Raw genomic sequence first — 15,266 nt, forward strand, 5'->3', positions numbered from 1 at the left:
TAATTTGACAAGTATTGGTTTAAGCTGTTCTTTGAAGGTCTAAAAGTCTGTGCTGAATCTGCCGTGGCCCTGGGCTTTTTTAGTTGGGAGATTTTCGTTTTTTATATTTATTCAGTTTTACATGTATAAAAGTTTTGCCTATAGGTATACGTGTGCCTGGTGCCCACGGAGGTCAGAAGAGGGCATCCTTGGAACTGGGTTAGGAAGGATGTGAGCCACCATGTGGATGCTGGGTCTGGAACCTGGGTCTTCTTCAAGAGCAGCAAGTACTCTAAGTCACTAAACTACCTCTCCAGCCCCTACTTGAGAGATTTTTAGTTACTGCTTCATGTTCATTGCTTACTATAGAGCAATTTAAATTATTTACTGCATCTTGGTTTAAATTTAGTTTAAGTCATAAAAGCTGTGTGTATGTGTGTGTGTGTGTGTGTGTGTGTGTGTGTGTGTATGTATACAGTGCTCTGCCTGCATCTATACCTACAGGCCAAAGGAGGGCATCAGGTCACATTATAGATGGGTATGAGCCACGTTGTTGCTGGGAATTGAACTCATGACCTTTGGAAGAGCAGTCAGTGCTCTTAACTGCTGAGCCATCTCTCCAGCCTGGCAAAAGTTTTAAAACAATGCTTACATGCTTTTCTGAATTTGCTCAGTATCTGTTGTAATATCTCCCTTCTCATCTCTAATTTTATGAATTCAGATATTCTCTTTCTTTTAACTTGACTAAGGGTTTGTCAATCTCATCTTTTCAAATAACTATTTCACTGATTCTTTGTATTGTTTTGTTTCTTTCTTATTAATCTCCATCATGATCTTAGCTATTTCTCTTGGTCTTCTGCTTTTGGGAATTTTGCTTTCCTTTCTTTTTCTTTCTCTCTCTCCCTCGCTCTTGTTTTTCCAATGTCCTAAAAGGCATCATCATGCTATTTGAGATCTAATTTGGGGGGGGAGGGGCAGTTCGAGATAGAACTTCTCTGTGTAGCCTTGGCTGTCCTAGACTCACTTTGTAGACCAGGTTGGCCTCGAACTCACAGCCACCCACCTGCCTCTGCCTCCCTAGTGCTGGGATTAAAGGTGTGCGCTACCATGCTCAGCAGCTGAGATATTTTTGTTTTGTTTTGTTTTTTGGTTTTTCTAGATAGGGTTTCTCTGGGGTAGTCTTGGCTGTCTTGGACTCACTTTGTAGACCAGGCTGGCCTCAAACTCACAGACATCCACTTGCCTCTGCCTCCCAAGTGCTGGGATTAAAGGCGTGCGCCACCACAACTGGCTGAGATCTAATTTTTAATGTAGAAACTTAGAATTGTCAATTTCCGTCTTAAGACTCTTTTCAATGTATCATAGGTTTCGGAATGCTATTTCCATTCCCACTCAACACTAGGAATGCTTTAAGTCTTCTTGATTTCAACGACACATTCATCATTCAGTAATGTGCAGTCTAATCTCAAAGAGCTTGTTTATATTCTATTTTTGTGATATTCAGCTTTATCCCATTGTTGGCAGATAAAATAAAATAAATGAAAAACACTGAGATTTGTTATTCTAATATCTTAATCTATTTTAGAGAAAAATTCCATGGGTTACCTGTGTTTGGGGAATATAAATTTAGAATTGTGAGTTCCTGATAGACTGTTCCTTGTGAGAAGTGTTGGCCTGGTGGTGGAGGTGCATGTCCTTTAATCCTAGCATTCAGGAGGTAGAGGCAGGGATCTCTGAGAGTTTGAAGCCAGCCTGGTCTATATAGTGAGTTCTAGGACAGCCATGGCTACATAGAGAAACCCTATCTTGAAACACCAAAACCCTTAAGCTTTCTACTTATGCAATGTATCCTACCTATAAGTTCTGGTTCACTTGGGGGCTTGCTGAGCCAGGGTCTTGCTGTTATAACACAGGTTGGCCTTCAACTTTTAGTCTTCCTGCCTCAGCTTCCCAAAGGGAGGGATTTGGTTGGGTGTACCACCATGCCCAAATTAAATTATTTTTTTAATTTTTATTTTTTAAATTTTTATTTATTTATTATGCATACAGTGCTCTACCTGCTTGCACCCCTACAGGCCAGAAGAGTGTATTAGATCACATTACAGATGGTTGTGAGCCACCATGTGGTTGCTTGGAATTGAACTCAGGACCTCCGGAAGAGCAGTCAGTGCTCTTAATCGCTGAGCCATCTCTCCAGCCCAAATTATTTTAAATTAAAGAATTACATTGGTTATTTCAACTATTTTCTAATTGTTTCTAGGAATACTACAGCCAATTCAAAATCCTTTGCTCACTTACTGGTTTTTGTTTGACTAATACCACTCTTTGTTAAAGGTTTACCAATGAACAATGTTCAATCTAAGCAGCACTATAACTATAAAGTATTTTCCTGAACAGTTATTAATTATTCAAATAAAAGACAAAGCTACTTGTCAGTTTTTAATCTAAGACAGAAATAAATTACCTAGGAAAGTATTTTAAAAGAATTTTCCTGAAAACTATACACAAAATTTTCATGAATATATAGAGATTTCTTAGAAAAGGCTATCTGTGTTGGCTCCCCAAATGGTCAATGATCATGAATTTAATTTTTTAAATAGATAAGTTCTTTAAACTTTTATATATAGTATATATAATTGCTATAGAATACACAGGTGACAGATCCACGTGATGCCAGGAAAGAAAGCAGGGATTGGTGCTGGTTCAAAGGAATCCTCTGAATTCAAACCCTGTGCAGATAATAGGCGTGGTATGGACAGAACCACATTACTCAAATAGATTAAAATAGAATTTAAGAAAGAAACAAGTAACAAGAGATTAGAAAATATGGAAAATTGTTTTAAAAACTTGAGAGTACAAAATGCCCTTTAAATTTATACTTAAGACTCAGAAGACATTAACGGAGGGAAAACTCCCCAACAAGACTTAAGAAACTAGGAAAAGTTTACAACTCATATAGACAAAAGACAAATCTAGTCTAAAACAGTAGCCATACCCATCTTTTTGAAAAACAATATTGCATTTTAAAATGGACAAAATACATGCTTTACAAGAAAGAAAATAAAACTCCTAAAAATATATAGCAGTATATCTTATTTATGTCTCGCTATGTAACCTCGGCCAGTCTTGAAAACACAGTCCTTCTGTTTCAGCCTCCTGAACACTAAGACTGTAAGTGTGCACACCACACTTAAAACCTAACTTCAGTTCTAAAACTACAGCAATCCGGGGGTGGGGGGGGATTGGAGAGATGGTTCAGTGGTTAAGAGCACTGGCTGCTCTTCCAGAGGACCAAGGCTCAATTCCCAGCACCTAACATAGTAGTTCACAACTGTCTGTAACTCCAGTTTCAAGAGCTCTGACAACCTCCCACCTATGTACATAAATTAATAATAAATTTTTAAACTACAGCAATATAGTAAAATCAAGAAACAATTAAAAACCTCTTTTAAAATATTCTTATATAAGCATAAATGGTATGAGAAATATTACAGTATTTAATCTGTAGAGATATTACTCTTTAAAAACTACTTCAAATCTGGGCATGGTGGCGCACGCCTTTAATCCCAGCACTTGGGAGGCAGAGGCAGGTGGATCACTGTGAGTTCGAGGCCAGCCTGGTCTACAAAGTGAGTCCAGGCTGTTACAAAGAGAAACCCTGTCTCAAAAAAACAAAAACTAAAACAAAAAAAAACTACTTCAAATATACCATACTTTGAGTTACATTAACAGTGGAGAGTTTAACAATAATTTAGGTGAAGTTTAAAGTTCTTTCTTCAATTTTTTTCTAAAATGACTTTATAAATAAAAGCATAATATTTTATGATGAGAATAAATTATAATTTCCTACTTACATTTTCGTTTTTCAGGATAAGCTTCAAGATTGCTTCTCTTTGTTTTAGAGCCTAAAACCAAGGAATTTTCCAATTAGCATTTAAAAATAATACCAGTAATTTGTATATTGTTTTTCCTTTGTAAGCTACAGGAAAATAACTGATATGAAATGACAGGCTGATAGAGGTTAAAGTAAGGTATGATATGATACTGTACAGTAGCCATCTGTAATTAGTCCAATCAATTCTGTTTTTTATTCATGTCTGGGAAATAAAACAATGTTAGTATTTATTGAGTGAAAAAGGAATACATTAAAATAACCAAAGAGTTTCTTTTTCTTCTTCTTCTCCTTCTCCTTCTCCTCCTTCTCCTCCTCCTCCTCCTCCTCTCCTCCTCCTCCTCCTCCTCCTCCTCCTCCTCCTCCTCCTTCTTCTTCTTCTTCTTCTTCTTTGTTTTGTTTTGACACAGGGTCTGCCTGACTGGTCTGGAACTTAAGTGTGCAGACCAGGCTGGACTCAAGCTTGTAGCAATTTTTCTGCCTCTATCCCACAAGTGCTGAGTTTTCAGACATGTACTACTATGCCAGCCTTTTCTATACAGTCATACAGTTTTCATTATTTTCCTTCCTTTATTAAATTTATGTAAGTTCACCATCACAAACTACCTTTTTGTCCATTTTTAATTGTAGCTTTTATTTTATTAAAAAATTAGCATACAAAGAAACCAGCTGACAGATTAAAAATTAGGAGGGACTTTGAGTTGAAGGGTGTTTAAGACAGTGTGGATAAGAAGAAGGGCCTTTTTTGAGCTTTGAGCTAACAAGCTCTTTGGCTTTTCCTCCTGGGCTGTCAGTTGAGCTAGTGAGCTTCTGGGGCTTTTTCCTCTGGGACGTGAGCTGAGTAGGAAGGTCAGATGAGTATTTTCTCTGCCTCTCTGAGCTAGCAAGCTTTCACCCCAGGACCTAGCTCCCCGTCTTTATTAGTAAAATCTAATCATTAGGATTTTCGTTTTTTAGAACAACAGTTTCCCTTCAGTGACACATCGTATTTTTACATCGGAGAGCAAACACTACACTTAACTCGTTGTGCAAAATTACATCAAGCTGGCTGTGCTGGAGAATGCCTCTACTCCCAGCATTTGGAGGGTGGAGGGAGGAGAGTCAGAACTTGGAGTCATCCTCAACTACACTGCCAGGTCAAGGCAGCCTGGGCTACATGAGAGCCTACCTAAAAGAATAAATAATAATGGTTGTAGTAGTAAATGAAATAATAATCACTAATAAGTGAAATAAGGAACAGCTTACATAAAAATAGATTTTAAGTTTGTCATGACTAAATTCATTCTTATTAACATTAAGATTTTGAACTCAAAAACTTTGCTGTTGCCATGACTTGTGTATCTAACCTTAACAACTACTTTTTAGTTAATAAGTATTTTGCTTGGAGAGAAATTTTAAGGTAAGCTCAATAATATTCTTTGATACTGTAACTAACAAAAAAGAACTATCCTCTAAGGCATATTAACTAAAAATGAACAATGACAGAATTCCAGCTTGCTCATTAACAGTATACAAATTTAACAAATTTGATGAACCCTGGTATAATTCATTTTGATAACACACACTGTATTTCACTGACAGTTTTAATGACTGTAATCCTATTTTTATACAAGCACATCAAAACCCTTAGCTGTCTTTAGAATTACATTTCAATTTTTAATTTTTTAAGTCTTTTTTTAAAAAGACACATTTATTTTGGGTAAAAGTACAAATGTTGCTCAGACACAGGTCTGCAATCTATTTTCTCCTTCCACCATGTGGGTTCATGAAACTAGGTCATCAGGCTTGGCTGCAAGATCCTGCCAGTCCTAGACCTGAATTTCTGATAAAGATCACTAACCTTGGTATTCAGAATCATATAGATAAGCAAATGTTCCTTAAATTAGTCTAATATCTTGCCTGGAAATTAGAGGATTCATATGTGAAGCATACATAGTCCATGTAAACACAATCACAATCTACCTTCCCAGACTCATGTATCTGTTTTCTTCAATGCTCTAAGTGAATTACAAACCCACCCACTAACCTGCTTCCACACCACACCTTTGCTTGCTCATTATGACAGGAAGGCTTTGCTTGTCAATTACCTATTTCATTCCTACATCCTTTAAGGCCCAACAGTTTTTCTTAAATCCCACTAACTGCACAGCATAATTAGTTTTCATCATTATTTCAGCCTCTCCCAGCTCTGTCTACATACCTTTAAAGCACATTTTTACATTATTTACTTATGAGTCTGCTTCCCCTGTAACACAAAGCTCTTTGAGGACAAGACTTGTCCTCCATTCACTGGAGCCCAGCAAGTGTCTGACATACATTAACACTCAATAAGTATTAGCTATAGTAAGCATAATTATTAGTCTTCTATATAATTAAAGAGATCTCATGGATTGATCAAGCACTTTTCAAATGGAATGATTATATATACATCCTAAGAACCAGAAGTGTTGGCTATGGCACATGGTTTAGCAGAGTAATCTTATAGAGCTACCACCTTCAACCTTTAGGAGACCATTTTCACTCACTGCATCAACTGAATCTGATAATTGACAGAATATAAGTGGGACAAATAATTTCTGCCAAAGATTACAATTAGAGTTTGTCTAAAAATTTTAAGATTATAAGTGGAGTTGGAATATTTTCATTACAAACATCTGAAAGAAATAACTATCTAAATTCCCCCTACATACCTATAAATATAATATGCTATTCATATGGAACACATTTTCTACCATGAGAACCTATTGTTTTCAATATAAAAGCTGACTAAATTCACAACTGTGTAAATTGTATGATTTTCTTCATAAGCTAAAGTTATAACAACCTACTCAAGGGTACTTCTTCTTCTTCTTCTTCTTTTTTTTTCCCCAAGACAAGGTTTCTCTGTGTAGCCTTGGCTGTCCTGGATTCGCTTTGTAGACCAGGCTGGCCTCGAACTCACAGCGATCCGCCTGCCTCTGCCTCCCGGGTGCTGGGATTAAAGGCATGAGCCACCACCACCCGGTCTTCAAGGGTACTTCTTAACAAAAAAGAATGCTAGAAAAAGGTATCCGTAAAGAAAGGGTAGTAGGCCAGTTGTGGTGGTGCACGCCTTTAATCCCAGCTCTAGGGAGGCAGAGGCAGGCGGATCGCTCTGAGTTTGAGTCTAGCCTGGTCCACAAAGCGACTCCAGGACAGCCAAGGCTAACACAGAGAGACCCTGACTCGAAACTCTACTCCCACCCCCACAAAAAAGAAAGAAAAGAAAAAGAAAGGTATAGTAGCTCCTGTAAACAAGCACTTTGGAAAGTGAAGCGAAAGTACTGCCATTAGGTTTGAAGCCAGCCTGGGCTATGTGGTGGATTTTAAGACACAGAGATCAATGGTGGCTAAAGAGTGAGACTCTCTTTGTCTTGGTTTTTGTTTGTTTGTTTTTTTAAGACAGGGTTTCCCTGTGTAGCCTTGGCTGTGCTGGACTCACTTTGTGGACCAGCCTGCCCCCTACCTCTGCCTCTCTGAGTGCTGGGCTCACAGGCGTGCACCACTGCACCCAGCTCAGAGCGAGTCTCTTGTCTCAAAAACCAAACAAAAGTAGTAAAGACTGAATGCCACTTATCTTCACTAGCTACAGCACAGTGTGTTGGTTCTAGAATCATTACCCACCAGAGAGAACCTCCACTAACTTGTTAATAATAAACCTCCATTGTTCCTCAGGCTACATATTCAGAAAATGACCCTCTAGCCTCTAGTTTCCAAATTTAATCTGCGTTAATCCAAAAACTTTAATTTAGATTTTCTTCTGTATCTTCATAAGGTAGAAACTACCAAAGCGTGCAAGCAATTTTGAGGTAATTCTATACTCGGGGAAAGATCAAATGCACTAATCATAACATGAAGAAAAAAAAAAGGGAAAAGAAATGTCAGAAAGGGCACAACCTAGATTGAGTTTCTTATACCTTTCTTTTTCATAAACAAATCCAAAGAAACAAAACAAGCCTTCTTAAAGGTCACAGATAAAAACCTGTTCAAACGGCAACTATTCCCCTCTTCAAAACACAACTAAGACCACTTACTGGCTGGTTGATATGAAATCTTGTAGGCATTCTTCTCATTATAGCAGAGTCCAGGTCTTGAGGGCGATTGGTAGCTCCCATCACTATGACCTAAATATAAAGACAAACAAGGTATCAACTCTACCAGCAGTATGTTCTGCGGCCATTACCATTAGGACTTAACACAGCCTTTAAGAGCAGGGCACGGTGGCACACGACTTTAATCCCAGCACTCTGGAGGCAGAGGCAGGCAGAGGAGGCAGAGGCAAGTTCAAGGTCAGTAAAGCAAACATCAAACTCCTGGACAGGGGCTGTGGGGCACCTCAATAGTAGAGTCCTTGCCAAACGTACGTTACAACCCTCACAGAAACAGTGGAAGCTTTGAAAGGGGAGGAGCAGCAGAATTTCAAGGGGAAAGTATGCTGTTGGCCCTACCAACTTCTAAGTATATGCTACTTACTTAGAAAAGAGGTAGAAATGAAAAACCAATGTTAGAGGCTCAGCAGTTAAGAGCAATGACTGTTTGTTCTTCCAGAGAACCTGGGTTCAATTCCCAATACCCAAATGGTACCTCACAACTGTCTACAGCTCCAGTAACAGAGAATCTGACACCCTCACACAGACATGCAAGCAAAACACCAATGTACATAAAATACAATTATTTTTAGAATTTAAAATAGCAATATTTTAAATGAACAATAATAGCAAAACAGCAACAATTTAAAAACCAATAGAAATAAAGACCAAGATATTCAAAACAAAAACGTTCCTTTTTTTTTTTTTTGGTAACAGGGTATCACTACAGAGTTCTGGTTGTCCTGGAACTCTGACTGGCCTGTACACCCCAGTGCTTGGATAAAAGGCATCCACCACCACACTTGGTGAAAGTTTCTTTAAAATATCCATAATGACATCATATACCTAATATACAAACTTAATTTGTTATTATTATATAGAGTATAATTATCTGGTACCACTTTATTTCTGCCTGACAGTTTGAGATTTCTCAAAAAATTCTAGAGCAAGTTAAAATATCCACCAAATTTTATGAGTCAATTATTTATTTGTTCTTTACATTTTATCAGTCAAAAATCACAAAGCAAAATTATTGTTAACTAACCAAGTCTGCCATCTAGAGTGGGGAAGTGTAAGTACAACACAGATTTAAGTTCTAAAACATGCAATTCTGTGTATGGGTCAAGTGGTCCCAAAGGAAAAAAAAAATTTTTTTCCATGTGTATATTCAGACAACTTTTATTTTATTTTTTCATTTTTATATTCCAACAACTCTTTTTTTAAGATTTTTTTTGGTATATACATTTATATTATTACATGTAAGTAGAAAAATTACATACAGCAAGAAGAACCACAAAACAATCAATCAAGGATCATATGAAAATTATATTCAAGGTGTTTTGGTTAATTACATTTAGCAACCTTGTAGAAAACATCTTTCCTATCTTGGTGAGTCTAAGATTTCTGAATGAAAATCATATCTATCATATCTCATCTCTGTCAACTCAAAACCCCTATGTAGACCTAAAAACATCTTAACCCCTAAACAGCTAAAGTTAATTTAAGACTAAACTATCTGGTCTTTAACCCCATCAGAGACTTGAGAAGGAATGAAACTTAATTACTTGAGTGAACTGGAAGTGCAGATTAGCAGCTTCCAAAATGAAAAGGAAAAATAAAATAACATAAAATAAAATAACAACATAACATAACGTAAAATAAAATAAAATAAAATGCAGAGACAGTTTGCTGCCTGAACAGTCACCCAAAACTCTCTAGAACGTTGGAGCATCATCTTCTTCCTTCTGGCCCAGTCTGACAGACATATTTGTGAGGCAGGGACTATTCAGGATTTGCTTACCATGTCTTGTCAGAGTTTGGCCGTCGACTCTGCCTGCATCCAAGCTTGCCCATTTTTAGACAGAATTCTGTCTGTGGCAGAATCGAGGACGTTTTGCCCAGTGGCTTGTTTGCCACATTTGAAGCCATCTCCATATGGAGGTTCTTTGATGCTCATCATCTTCTTAAAGTAGGCTGAGTGTTGCCAGGAGTTAACCTGTCTTGTTGTCAAAGAATCTTTAAGATATTAAAAGCTTCTTAAATGCCATATTCTGCGGGTCTCTGAAGCTTTGAAGACCTTATAAAACAAAATCTTAATGCTCCTATTCCCAGCATGCAGGAGACAAACACAAGCAGATCTCTGGTCTACCTAGCGAGTTCTAGACCAACCAGGGCCATACACTGAGACCCTGCCTCATTTAAAACAAAACAAAAAAAGTATAAGGATATTTGAAACACTGTTAGGAGCTTGTTGAAAACTGTAAAGACCACAAAAGACACCGTGTGTGTGTAAGGCAATGTTCTGAAAAGTAGACACAAAAACAAAACCTTGACAAGTGAGTTAAGTTAGTTACATTTTTGAGATAAATTCTAGATAAACCAAGAAACCTAAAACATAGATCACAGTATAGAAGGTGAAGTGCTAGAAACAAAAATCAACAAATTGTAATTAATCTAGCTAAGATATCCTAATAAATGTATATAATAAGGTATTCATGATAAAAAAAAAAACAGAAACTACTTGTAGTTTGTTTGAAATATTAAGGAGTGCTTTTTTTTTCATTTTTACTCTTCTCTCACATATTGGGTCCGACTACAGTTCACCCTCTCTCCTCTCCCCACACCCCTTCCCTCTTAAGGAGTGCTTTTTAAGAAAACTTACACATGTATTAAGTAACTTATGAGTTAAACAAACAAGTTAAAATTCAAATTCAGGAACATTAGTATATAAGCAACAAAATCTAAAGAATGGTTAAAATTTTTAAAAATCTCTTAAAGTATGAAAATAACTTTATTATTTCATACTTCAAATAAGCAAATCTAATGGCTGAAGAGATGGTTCAGTGGTTAAGAGCAATGGCTGCTCTTCTAGGACTGGAGTTCAATTCCCAGCAACCACATGTTGGCTCACAACCATCTATAATGAGATCTGGTGCCCTCTTCTGCCATGTAGGTGTTACATGCAAACAGAGCACTCATATACATAAAATAAATAATCCTTTAAGTAAACAAATCTAAATTTATGCCTCAAATTTTTACTGATGGAGATTTTTTTTTTTAAACTACCATTCTTTACGTATCACTTCTCCAAAAAGGAAGACTGTGTCATGAATTGCTAGGGAGCACAGTTGTCATGACAGGCTTCATCAATCACTTACTATTTTTGTTTTTGTGACTATATGTTTGAAAGAAAGCTACCTAAGGTCAAGCACTATCAACAGTCATTGAAAAGGTAAACTGAAAGAAAAATTAACTGGTTCATGAGAAAGTAGAATACATTTAAAACTCTGAATCAAAATTATAAATATAAAATTTAGTCCTTTAAATATACAAAAAAAAAAAATCTTGATTTCTCTCCTCAAAGCAAAATACATCTTAACGAAAATAGCAGTTGCTACTTATGAAAAAAGAATTGTGGTTCTGCAAACTAAAATGCCACACCAGAGCCCCAGAGCTGAGGAGCCAGCATGTATGGCACTGGAGACCCTGGATTGCCTCTGTATCCTCTGCTTTACTGAGCACTGTGCTCTGGGAAATTTATGAGAGTTGGCTATATAAGGCCAGGATGCATGAGGAAAAAATACTTAAGTTTGAAAACTATTCAGTGGAAAACAGGACTTGGCTCTTGGGTAGCAAACATGTGCAGGGCCAGTAAAATGGTTCTTTTTATTTTTGTATTGCAATGCTAGGGACTAAACTCGGGGCATGCTAGGTAAACACTTAACTACATCCCTAGTCCTTGGTTTTCCCAGACAGGCCACTCTGTGCAGCGCAGGCTGGTATACAACTGGGGATCTCCCTGCCTCAGTTTCCTAAACTGTCCTGGCCCGCAGGACAAATCGAACCAGGGTTCACCTGAAAGAGTGGGGATTGAAAGTGGGGGACAGAGACATGAGAAATATTGAGTTAAGTCTGGAAATTTCTGATCAAGACTCTCTTTAATGTGGATGAGTAAGACTTTATATAGCAAGGTCAATAGATCAATTCTAATCCCACTTTCCCTAGCCCCCAGGCAAGAATGCAATCACCTGAATAGCTTCTACCTCCTTCAGCAAGGGTGAATAACTCAAAGGTCACAACCTTCAGTTTAAGCACAGGATTTCTAACATGGCTGAATTTAGAAGGCTCCCCACACTAAACATTGGAATTAGAGGCTTGTGGTTCTATGCCAGTCAGTTTTGCTTTGTTCTGAGGCAGGATCTCGCCATGTAACCTAGGCTATCCTTAACTTTTGAAATCCTCCTGATTTCTCAAAACTGGAATTACAGGAAGGTACCTCAACACACAGCCTATCTCTTATGAAAGTGAAATCAACATTGATCATTAACTAAATTTCTGTCTTTAAATGCATTGCATGCCTGTGGGGCTCATGGAACGTGCCTCTACGGGAATTGGCATGGGGCCAGCAAGGTGGAGCCTATTCAAGCTCCAGGAATCTCAAATTTGAGATTTAAAATCTCATCCTGAGAACAGAGGTATGGGACAAAGTCCTCTCCTTGTTTCTGTGCCTCCTCAGGAACACATGACACAATCCCCAGGTGGCTACAGGTGGTCAGTCACATAAGCTATGTCATCTGTTATCTTTTTTCATGCAAATGAGAGCATTGCCAGCCTCCCAAATCCCAGACAATGAGACACATTCATCCTCAAAGGCCCTCCCCACTGACCAAGATTCCTAAGTCCTTATTCCACATGATATAAAGCAGTGAGCACCATCTACTTCACACCAATGGACTCTGAGACTGGCTGTTTATTCTCACCTGTAGCAATCCCCAAAGAATTCATCAATGGACCCCTGGACTAAACTGCCAGCCATGCAGTCACTACAGAAATGCCAGGGTTACACTAACACTTGCGCTGTGGCTAAGAGCTTCTGCTGTTTGTCTTCACTGGCAACAATGCCAATCTACGGGAGTGAGCTGCCAGCTGTTCCCGAAGCAGCCATCCGATTCATCAGTCAGGTTGGGCCTCTGTTGATGTGTGAGCCTGGCTTGGTCTTGGAGCCCTGAACTCCTGCTGCCACCTGGCCTGGTGCCAGCAGCCTAACTAAAAGAGCAGTAACACTTCCTGAAGAGAAAATCTCCTTTTTCTGAACCCTCGCTAGATCACAGATCTTGTGACACTGTCCACGTTCCATCCTTTTCTCCATGAGACCAATGGTGCACATCTGACTCAGCAGCACCCAAGCCTCCCGGAAGGCAGAGAACACATGCCTACTTTGAACTGCAGTTATATATGGTTGTGAGGCACCACATGGATGCTGGGAACTGAACCTGGGTCCTCTGCAAAACAGCCAGGACTCTTGACTGCTAAACCAGCTCTCCTCTCCCAATGCTCTAATGTGTTTTATAGGAATAGTTTATTTGAGGAAAAGGAAAAGAATAACTAAGAACACCAGAACAGCAAGTTGAAAATATTCAGTATTATGGCAGTGAGTATGTCAGAAAGTCAGTATTGATGGAAAAAGATGTGGGGGCAAAATTATTTGACTGACTGCAGTTACAGAATCTCCAGGTTTTGTGTGAAATAGGACCTCACAATGTTGCTCAGATGGGCCTTAAACCTTTATACTTTCAGGCTCACCTTCCTGTGTAGCTAAGACTACAGGTGTGGACCACCATGCATTGGCACTGTGCACTGCAGGTTGTCTTGATTAGTGGGCCCATAGCTAAATGAGACTGCAGGACTGAACATAGGGGCGGCTCCAGGAGATCAGATTACAGCACTTTGCTTTACATACACCTCTACCAGAAATGACCTAAGCTCATCTTGGCTTCTATTTGCAAAATAAACAAGGTTAAGACCACTCCTAAACCTTGTCTCGAAAAAAAAAAAAACCAAAAACAAAAGCAAAATGACTACTCCTGAAGCCTCATTTCTCTTCATTTTAATTTTGTATTCTCCTCTTTCAGAAATCTACTCTACACACAGAGCATTGCTGTTGGTTATGCCCATTGATGGAGCAGTATTGACAGCGGCAAACACATATCATTGTTGACTAGAGGTACTCTGGCGTTCATGTCACACAGCAGCAACTATACAGGGAGTGTGGGCTCCTCTCATTGTATAAACCTGATGGTAATCATTAAAATGGGTGAAGTTTACAAAAACTACCTTCTTTTGGCTCCTTATCACTTAACACTAAGAATAAAAATAATGAAACGACTTTTGTAGAAAAGTGCAGTAAGCAGCCCAGAAGAGTTCCTACTGATACCAAAACCGTACAAGTTTAGCACAGATTTTGTTCAAATACCTGGCAGCTGTGATCAGTATCCAGTCCATCCCAGAGACTCATAAACTGTGCTTTCATCATCGCTGTAGCTTCATGGTCAGAACTTGAACGATTTCGTAGAAAAGAGTCTAAAAGAAAATGGTCCTTAATCTTAGTAATTATAGATGAATTAGTTATTCATTGTATAACTTAAAATTAAAAAGCGGTCAACTTCATAAAAGAAAGAAGGTTGGAGATTATATATGCTGTTCAGATATTATCCTGATAAAAAATATCTTGGTAAATTACTGAGCACATTAGAACACAATCAGTACACATAATCTTTCTATCCCAAAAATACATTTTTGTCAATATATAGAAGAGATACAAGCTGGGCAGTGGTGGCACACGCCTTTAATCCCAGCACTTAGGAGGCAGAGGCAGGCAGATCACTGTGATTTCAAGGCCAGCCTGGTCTACAAAGGGAGTCCAGGACAGCCAAGGCTACACAGAGAAACCCTGTCTCAAAAAAACAAAAACAATAAAAAACACAAAAAAGAACAACAAAAAAAGGGAAGCAATACAAAATACAAAGGTTCTAATCTGAAAAGCTAGACAGGCGGCCAAGAACAGAGTCTTGGGAGAGAGCCTAGGTTGTGCGCCTCAACTTTTCCAGTTACCAGAACCCTGTATATTCTTAATTATGGCATCATATACTTTCTCTCTTAGTAATAAGCAACAATAGGAAATGCCTAACATACTATTAAGGGGGAAATGTAAAACAGAAAATGTTTATAATACATATATGTATTATACATACATATATGACAAAAGGCCTTAAGTAAACAAAATGTAGAAACTTTGTTTTTTGGTTTTTTTTTTCTTGGTTACTCTATGTAGACCAGGCTGGCCTAAAACTCAGATACCCGCCTGCCTCTGCTCCTTGAGTACTGGTATTACAGGTGTGTCACCTCGCCACGCTGAAACTCTGGTTCCTTTAAGACAATTTAACATTCCTTTTTAAAACTATTTTCTATCTTCAAATAAAGAGCATATCATAAAATGCTTTCCTTTTTAT

At 38.2% G+C, this 15,266-nt stretch overlaps 1 protein-coding gene across 1 annotated transcript in view; it reads right to left on the bottom strand.

Annotated features, from left to right (window-relative positions):
- Positions 1 to 15,266, bottom strand: part of Atad1 (ATPase family AAA domain containing 1) — a 50,090-nt gene that overhangs the window by 6,377 nt on the left and 28,447 nt on the right. Inside the window, exons 6-8 of the mRNA XM_051146344.1 lie at positions 14,231 to 14,337; positions 7,924 to 8,013; positions 3,834 to 3,884 (exon numbers count right to left, since the gene is read on the bottom strand). Coding sequence (XP_051002301.1) covers positions 3,834 to 3,884; positions 7,924 to 8,013; positions 14,231 to 14,337 — 248 coding nt within the window. The remainder of the gene's footprint in view (positions 1 to 3,833; positions 3,885 to 7,923; positions 8,014 to 14,230; positions 14,338 to 15,266) is intronic.

Source organism: Acomys russatus, chromosome 5, assembly GCF_903995435.1.
Source record: "Acomys russatus chromosome 5, mAcoRus1.1, whole genome shotgun sequence".
Classification (NCBI taxonomy): domain Eukaryota; kingdom Metazoa; phylum Chordata; class Mammalia; order Rodentia; family Muridae; genus Acomys; species Acomys russatus.